The sequence below is a fragment of the Thunnus albacares genome, chromosome 14 (assembly GCF_914725855.1).
Source record: "Thunnus albacares chromosome 14, fThuAlb1.1, whole genome shotgun sequence".
Taxonomy (NCBI): domain Eukaryota; kingdom Metazoa; phylum Chordata; class Actinopteri; order Scombriformes; family Scombridae; genus Thunnus; species Thunnus albacares.
In genome coordinates this window covers 29,103,717-29,112,485 of record NC_058119.1, presented here as the reverse complement: position 1 = coordinate 29,112,485, position 8,769 = coordinate 29,103,717, and the positions used below count along the sequence as shown (strand labels likewise).

The window sequence follows — 8,769 nt, the reverse complement described above, 5'->3', positions numbered from 1 at the left end:
GTTGTTGTCTTTCATACTGATGATCTGCTGTTATCATCACTGTCCATTCTGCAACAACACAGAGAGGCCAAAAGCTTGTCTATGACCCCTTTCCTCATGAAAACATACAGAATCAAGTCTGCAAGAGGACTGAGCTTAAGAAACACGACATTCAAGTAGTTGAGGGTATGATTATAAATGGCTGTTTCCACCAGGAGCCAGATGATGGTGGGTAGAAACAGCAGTGTGTAGATGAGCAGCACCAGGACCAAAATTCCCATAATTCGTCGTTTTTCATCAGAGGAGACCGAGATGGCAGCAGACAGCGATTTGAGGGTCCCACCCAGGAAGAATATGAGCAGCGGGAAAGGAACGAGGAGGAAGACAGCGAAAATTTTGAGTGAAGATTCCAACCAGAAATAGAAAGGAAGGACAAAAACAAGAGGAAGGGTCCAGACCACAACACAGACAACAAGAGAGCTCTTGATGTTTCTCCTGACGTGGTACCACAGTGGCCATGCGATGAGCAAATACCTGTAACACAAGATACACAGTCTATCATCAGATACAGAATATTCCTGACTTTAAGGAGATTCAGATTTATATGGTAATATAATGGTCATACACATGGAAGTAGCTAAAAACATACAGAATAGACAGATAGCTACCTTTCCAGGGCGATACAGACCATGAAGCCAACACTGGCCAGCACACTATGGTAGTAAATATAAAAGAAGATTTCATCGATCTTCCCGTCCTCAGGTTTTGCCACTTCGACGATCATGCAGCAGAACTGAATGATGTCAGAGATGAGGAGGTTGATGATGTAGATTGGAGCAACATTGTTATTTTGCACCTGCAAGAAAACAATGGTAGAAATAAAAAGAAGCAGCTGGAAACATTTTCTTTTTTTTTTCAATTTTCATTTAGAACATTTGCACAAAATGTGCAAAAATACAAGTGGATTGAATTCTGCGTAGTGACATATATGTCATTTTGCTCTGCACAGCAATAGCAGTCAGAAACATTCATGCATTGGTCAATGTGTCATCAAATATGACACATTGACCAATCAATGTTACAAGACCCAACAACCTCAAGAGTCTACAGCTATGCTAACTGCTCTGTGAGGCTGTACTTAGGCACAGGGGTCCATTGAGCTAAATACTAATATGCTCACAATGACAATGACCATCTTAGTTTAGCGTGTTAGCATGCTAAAGACAGAGTGATAGATATTGATTGTCCTCATGAGGAAATTTGGTTACACTGTGCATTATATGTGCCTCTAAAACATAGACATATAGATGCATACATACACATACATACAACGATTTCAAGCAGAGGAAAATACTTATATATATATCGTAATCTGATGATTAGTCTGCAATGGAATTTAAAACCGCTTTTTTGTCCTTTATATGCAACCAGATGGGAGCGGAGTGAAAAATTCTGATAAACCTGATGACAGTTTCTTCTCTACAAGTTAATGATGCTGTTAACTTCACCTTAAGAGAAGCTGGAACGGAGCTACACATGTTAACTGCATGTGTTTAAGGTCCAAGTAGCTTAAATTTATAGGTCATTACAAGACTTCCTTCCAGCCCCCATGCAGGATTGTGACAGCCCTCTCTCTTTTTCTCTCTTTCTCTCTTGCTTTCTTTCTCTCTTTCTCTCTTTATTTATCTGCCTCTAGTTCTCTCCAGTTACACTCTTGTTATTTTCTTCCAGGAGTGGTAGGCTAAGAGGTTTGTCATAGCTGATCGGCTGCACCTGAGGAGGGAGTGGCCCAAAGGATATAAAAGGACTGCTGGCCCAGGAGTCACTCTCTTTCTTTTCGGCTGAACAGCAGCACCCTGTCCACATGGCTTTCACTTTAGATTATTTGTGTTGAACTTCTGTTCCTTTACTTTTACAGCCAACATTTCATGCATCCACACACCCACTTTACACCACTGATGCCTAACATTCCCATATTTAAGTATGAATTGTTATGTTTAGTTAAATAAATATCGTTTTGCACCGTTCATCAGTGTGTGGACTCTCTCCTTTGTTGCAAGCCCTGAGCCAGGTTTGTAACGGGATGAAGATTCTTTACAGACAGACTGTATGACAGACACATGACCTAAAATTAATAAATCTTAGTTATAAAGTACTCACCTGGTAATAAAGAGAGTAGATGGCCACTAGAGTCAAAGGAAGGCCGAAACTAATGATTACGCATGTTATCACATGTATAATATATGGTCCAGCAAAACTGGGGTAGGTTGCCTTGCTTGCATTGCTATAAACATAGTAGGTGTAGTTATAATCATAGTTGAATGTGACATTGCTGTAATTATTGCTTTCCATCTGTGAGGTGTTGATGTAGAAATCTTCTTCTTCTTCAGAGTGAAACCTGTTGTATGAGAGATCAGGTTATGGAGGTTTTTTAATATCTACATAACATTGTTAAGTGACATCACTAAAGTCTTGAGGTGCAAGTTCACATAAATACAGTGTATATTATAGCCACAAAAAAGGTGTCTTTGTTACATTTTCTCCTAATAATATTTGTTCAAGGCTGCAACTAAAAATTATTTTCATCATTGATTAAGCTACTGATTATTTTCCCGATTAAATGATTAACCTTTTAGTTTATAAAATGTAGTGTTTTATACACTGTAAAAATGGCACTCATGATTTCTTTGAGCCTGCGGGGATGTCTTCAGTTTACTATTTGTTTCTCACCAACAATCCAAAGCTTGAAGATTTTTTAATATACTGTTGCATATGACAAAGAAAAGGAGCAAATCATAATGTTTAAAAAGCTGAAACCAGAGAATATTTGGTCTTTTTGCTTGAAGAATGATTGAAACAATAATTTGAAAAAACAATAAAGCAATAAAGTAGCAATGAGAATAATCGACTAATCATTGAAGTTCTATATTTCATCAAAAAATAACTTGTCAGATAATACAAGTCCTTGTTATGTATATAAATATTTTTACATGATGATGTGAGGTCATTAATACAGAATTTCATACAGTTATTTCAGTAATTTAAGGTACAGAGACATTGGTCTAGGATGGTTTGTCTTCTGCACTTGACATCCCACCAGTTGAATAACTCTGTGCTCTCTGATTTTGGACAAGGAGGTTTGCATGTCTGACCAAACCATTTTATGAATCATCTGCATATTTTATATTTTATTTTATAGATTGTGCACTCTGACTATGTTTTGGAGTTAGCATGAAAATAAATTAAAGGAAACAACTGCAGGCTGGTGCATTCACCATGTTTAACAACACTAACATACTGGTCATCCCTGTAGCGTACTGGTTAAGACTCATACCACAAAACTACAACATTTATGTCCAGTTTGATTCCAGCAGATCTTAGTTGCATGTCATCCCCATCTCTCTCTCTCTCTCTCCTCATTTCCTGTCTGACTCTACTGTCTCCTCTCAATAAAGGATAAAATGTACCAAATCACCAAAAATAACCAACAAATAAAACAAACAAACAAAAGAAACACTTATGGGATGAAATCATTAATTGACTGTAATCTATCTTGGTTTGTGTAACTCTATCCCTCTGTTAGACTTTTATGTTTTATCTTATTTTATTTCTTTTCATATCGTCACAGCAGAGGAAACTCTTTTATATCTCAGCTGTCATCAAAACTGCAAATATCACTATAAATACCTCTATGTGGATCAATGTTGGCTCAGAACATACAGTAAATACAGAAATATAATAATGAACATTTGTTTTTTCATTCTTCTTTATTTAGCTCATTTAATTCAAAATAGTGAAAAGTTCTGAATGTTATTATCTTTTTAGTCATTTTCTCACCTTTTTTTGTCTTCGTTACACAACTTTTACACATCAAAATTGTATTTACGGGAAAAAACGCAAATGAAATAAAACACAGTTGGTTTAACCACAGTATTCTGTACACCTACAGTCCAAAGCTGTCTGCTTGTCACAGTTTGCATACTCATTATCATGACTGTTTGCAGTTCTAATGTCATTTTTACAATCTCTACATACACAAGTGAAAAATGTCACAAAACTTACCTCAAAATCTGCAAGACCAGACCTGGATGAGTTCCCTACACAGAGGTTGATGTTTGGTCGTCTGCATCCAAACAGTCTACAGTAAATATGGTGAGTGAAAGCACTGAAACACATTTGTGATTAACTGATCTCAGATCACATCACTCTCCGATTGGCCAAAACCACACAGGATATGTAACATCCTCAAAGATGTCACATACAAGGTTGTGGTTTTATCTTCCTTTGAGAGTTTGAACTTTGTTGTGAAAGTAACTCAGAAAAATTTCAACATTTCAAATGAAAATATTACAAAACTCAGCTTTCATCACTTCTTCTCTATTTCTACTTGTCTTACTTTCCCACGGTTTTTTTTTTTTTAAAATACTGTATATTTTACTGTTATTTTATGACACACAAATACTTGTTTTTCTCACATGTCAAATTTGTATAGAAGGGAAGAGAGGGAGAAACTTACTGGTTGGACAGCAGTAAACTGTCACTGTTTGCATGTTGGTTTTCTTGTTTTGCATCACTAAATTCACAGTTTTTATGTGCTACATTATGAATAGAGTGACACCATTATTGCTTCTACACTGTATGACAGTAAAACAAAAAAGTCCAATGGAAACACACAAAATTCACTTTTGAAAGCTGCAGGATACAGCCTCTACTAAGACTTCTAAGGAAGAGAGAAGTTGTACTATTTCAAGATTGTTTTATCAGCATTCTTGCATGATCAATTAAAAAGACATGAATATTAAGACAAAGGTTAGTCTCATTCACCTGGTGAATGTAAGTCCAATATTCACTCTCTTTTAGCTCTGTTTTTGTTCTCTACCAACTCATGAAGTTTATAGACTTATAAACAAAGTTCGGGAACCAAAGACCACGCCTTGTACGCAACCCATTTCCGCACCACAGGGTATTTAAACACACCATATCCGCTCCTCTCCCCTCTGTCTCAGCTTGCAAGCACCCTGTGACACACCAGCATAAACTTAAAACTTCTTACTCACATCATGGACCTCGAACTGCTCCTCAACGCTTCGGACGAGGACTCGTTCGAAGTCCCGGAGTCCCCCGGCGTCCGATCTTTCCGGCAGCCTCGCCTGCGCTCCTCGGTTTCCCTCATCCCGGCCTCTCGGCCCTCATCCTCCGTCGACGACGGTATCGTCGAGCCCTCAATCCCCAGCGGCTCCAGGGGAAGGTCCCGTACTCGGCGTCCGAAGGAAGCTACTTATTCCCGACGCTCACTCCAGCCTCGCTCGAGATCCCGGAGCCCACCCAAGAGGAGCAGCCACCGCGCGCAGCGCTCTCCTCGCCTCCGGTGTACGGACCGCTCCTCGGCCCCAAACATGTCCGAGTGGACCGTCGCTCGCTTAAAGCATTTCCTCAGCCAAAATAACATTCCTTTCCACCGCACCGACAACAAGGCAAGACTGACTCCCTGAAGGACAGCACTCTCTCCCGTCCATCTTCCCGCGATCTTCCGGGTTCCCGACGTCGCGCGCGCGACGACGTCCATGACGTCACGGCACGTCGCTCCGCCACACGCACACCTTCCTCCTCAGCAACCTCAGCCTCCCTAGTACAGTCCGCTTCTAACCCTATGCAGGCGCTCTCTGCGCCACAGCCATTTCCTCCTCCCACTTTCTCTTCAGCTGCACTTACATCCCACGCATATACATTCCATCAACCCAGCATCCCTTCCTCCTCTTCGGCTCCTATCTCTGCTGCTCCTTCCCTCCCGGCCATCCCAGCTGCTCCTCCACCCGCACCAACCACGGCAGCCGCTCAGACAGCACAAACAACAGCGGGCCCCAGCAGCTCCACGAGTTACACCCAACCTGTTCCTCCTCTTCCTTCTTTTCACCCTCCCTGTCTCCTCCCCTACCCCCCGGCTCCCCACGACCCGCACTCTAGCATTACCCGTACTACAGCACCTGCACCTCCTTATCCTACAGCCTTACACACGGCCAGCCTCGGCCTTTTCCTGGCTCCCACACCTCCATTCAGCAGCTACACCCTGGCCACCGCCCAGCCACCAGTGCGCCCCCTAGCATCCGCCCGGCCCTCCCCCGTGTCTCCCACCCTCAGGCAGCAGATCCTAACCGGTAATTACATTGATCTCGCTCAACTCATTCACCCTACATCAATTAATCCTCACATCCCCAGGGAACTGCTCACCTCATTTGGCCCCTCGGAACTTAAACAGCCACTTCCTGCTCGCTCCAAGGACCTCACAGTCGCCGAGTTCGCTTTTGCATTCTCATTGTATAGAGACATAATTTGTTCAGCCTTCCCCGACCGCAGGTCCGAGCTCGATGATTACTTGTCATTAATTCTCGACCTGGCCTTGCGTTTCGGCGGCAACGGTTTCTATACCTACCATATCCTCTTCGCCTCCCAAGCCGCCGGTCGCCTCCAACAGTTCAACCAGGGCACGTACTGGGGAACATTGGACCACGAGCTATACTGCCAAGTTTTCGCAGCTTGCGCTTCTCTGCACTGCGAAACGTGCGGCGCCCCTTCCCATCCCGCCGCAGCATGCACCCTCTCCGCCCCCCTGCCCCGCGCCTCGGTAACAGACAAGCAAAGCCCAGCCACGCCACACTACTTGCCATCGGTGGCTCCCCCACCATCCATCACCCCCAAACCTGCCTTAGATCACCCGTCCATCCTCGGCCCCCTCCCCAAAGGCACGGACAGGAGAGGGAGACCTGTCCTCTACCAGGGAGGACGGATGATCTGCAATAACTTCAACGACCTCAGTTGCAGCTCCTCCAGCTGCAAATTCCTCCACACTTGTTCATTCTGCGGGGGAGCCCACGCCAGAGCCACATGCCCACACAACCCGACAAAGCAACAGCTGTGTAAGCATCTCAATACCCCCGTTAACATCAACGCCCTAGCCACCGCCCTACAAAACCATCCAGACACCCAGTTCGTCAACTTCCTCATTCAGGGCTTCACTTACGGTTTCCATCCGGGTCTGCAGGCCATGCCTGAGTCCACTCACATATGCAACAACTTGCAATCAGCCCTGTCTGAACCCACCACAGTTGACAGACTACTGCAAAAAGAAGTTGATGACGCCTTCATGATTGGCCCTTTCTCCAGCCCCCCTTTCCCGTCTTTCAGAGTCAGCCCAATCGGAGTGGCAACCAGGAAGTACTCTGGGAAAAAGAGGCTCATCATCGACCTCTCGTCCCCCCACGGTTCCACTGTTCCAAGCATTAACAGCCTGATTCCCAGCCTGGACTTTTCCATGCAATACGCCACCATAGACCACGCCATTTCCCTCATCCGACTCGCGGGCCAGGGAGCATGGTTGTCCAAGGCGGACATCACAAGCGCCTTCAAAGTCCTCCCCATCCACCCCGACTACTGGCACCTCTTCGGGGTCTCCTGGAAGGGCGCATACTATTTTGCCGTGCGTCTAACCTTCGGCTGCAAGAGCAGCCCAAAAATTTTCGACTCATTGTCCGAAGCCCTCTGCTGGATTCTTTCCAACAATTATAAACTCCCATACGTCATCCACCTACTTGACGACTTCCTCACGGTCACGCCACCGTCTTCGCCCCCGTCATACGGTCTCACCACAATGATTTCCGCATTCACTGATCTTGGCGTTCCCCTGTCTCCAGAGAAAACAGAAGGCCCAAGCACATCCTTGGAATTCCTCGGCATCACCCTCAACTCCATTACACTCCAAGCATCTCTGCCTACTGAGAAACTCCACCGCATTTCTCTACTCATTCAAAACTTTCTCATGGCCAACACATGCACCAAACGTCAATTACTCTCTCTGCTGGGCCATTTCAACTACGCCACCCGCATCATCCCTCAGGGCCGATCTTTCTTGTCACACCTTCTCTCCATAGCCACCGCCGTCCCATCCATCCACGACCACGTCACGCTAGACAGCGCGTGCAAGACGGAACTAAAATTGTGGCACCAGTTCCTCTCTTCCTGGAACGGCATCTCCTTCTTTTACGACGTCCACGTTACAGACGCCAATGACATCCAGCTATACACCGACGCCGCCCCTTCAGTCGGCTTCGGTGGTTACTACGGCGGCAGATGGTTCTCCGCCGAATGGCCACCCAACTTCTCTTCCCTGGCCCCTTCCTCCACCATTGCGGAAATGTACCCGATTGTCATCGCTGCCATTCTTTGGGGGCATGAATGGTCCAAAAAGACCATCGCCATCCACTCTGACAACAGCGCTGTCGTCGACATCCTCAACAAAGGCCGGTCACACAATCTGGACATCATGCAGTTCGTGCGCAAGCTCACATTGGTTTCAGCCCAGCACCAGTTCATCATCCGTGCACTCCACATTCCAGGCCACAAAAACGCAATCGCCGATTCACTCTCCCGTTTCATGTTTCAGAAATTCAGACTACTAGCTCCAGCCTCCAACCCTCTTCCAACTCCAGTCCCACCGTTTTCAGCCACAATCTACAACTGAACCCGCAACTGGAACAACTGGTCACCAATTCACGGGACAACATCACCAACAGCGTCACCCCTTGAACACTATCTCCATACTTCACCGGCTGGAATTCCTTTAAAACCTTTCACGTCTACCACGGACTCCCATTCCCTTCACCGGACATTCTTACCCTCTCCTGCTTCATCACATTATCCCACACTCAACTCAAGATCAAGTCTTCCACCATACAGACCTACCTCAGCGGAATCAATTTCCCGGATTCCCGGAGCACCATGCCCAGCCTCGTCCCA

General features: G+C 45.1%; 2 protein-coding genes across 3 annotated transcripts; one reads left to right on the top strand and one right to left on the bottom strand.

The window, feature by feature from the left end:
* On the bottom strand, positions 1-2,515 carry LOC122996648 (G-protein coupled receptor 4-like). 2 transcript variants are annotated; one of them, XM_044372245.1, is made up of 3 exons: positions 2,140-2,515; positions 648-835; positions 1-513 (listed from the first exon to the last, which is right to left on the bottom strand). In XM_044372245.1, the coding sequence occupies exons 1-3, from the start codon at positions 2,329-2,331 to the stop codon at positions 12-14; spliced, it is 882 nt and encodes a 293-aa protein (XP_044228180.1). In that variant the 5' UTR covers positions 2,332-2,515; the 3' UTR covers positions 1-11. The 2 variants fall into 2 exon arrangements, with proteins under 2 accessions (XP_044228180.1, XP_044228181.1); XM_044372246.1 differs by lacking the exon at positions 2,140-2,515 and adding an exon at positions 1,488-1,540.
* A 2,524-nt stretch (positions 2,516-5,039) lies between these two features.
* Positions 5,040-8,769, top strand: LOC122997394. The gene is made up of 2 exons (XM_044373490.1): positions 5,040-5,349; positions 5,454-8,769. The coding sequence occupies exons 1-2, from the start codon at positions 5,040-5,042 to the stop codon at positions 8,492-8,494; spliced, it is 3,351 nt and encodes a 1,116-aa protein (XP_044229425.1). The 3' UTR covers positions 8,495-8,769.

What these genes read in the sequence shown, in the direction of transcription:
- LOC122997394 (XM_044373490.1), top strand. Translation starts at nt 5,040, where the DNA reads ATGGACCTCGAACTGCTCCTCAACGCTTCGGACGAGGACTCGTTCGAA. An exon ending in GCGCTCTCCTCGCCTCCGGT is followed by an intron (nt 5,350 to 5,453) that starts GTACGGACCGCT and finishes ACCGACAACAAG; the next exon opens with GCAAGACTGACTCCCTGAAG.
- LOC122996648 (XM_044372245.1), bottom strand. Translation starts at nt 2,331, where the DNA reads ATGGAAAGCAATAATTACAGCAATGTCACATTCAACTATGATTATAAC. An exon ending in TCTACTCTCTTTATTACCAG is followed by an intron (nt 836 to 2,139) that starts GTGAGTACTTTA and finishes GTTTTCTTGCAG; the next exon opens with GTGCAAAATAACAATGTTGC. An exon ending in GTCTGTATCGCCCTGGAAAG is followed by an intron (nt 514 to 647) that starts GTAGCTATCTGT and finishes CTTGTGTTACAG; the next exon opens with GTATTTGCTCATCGCATGGC.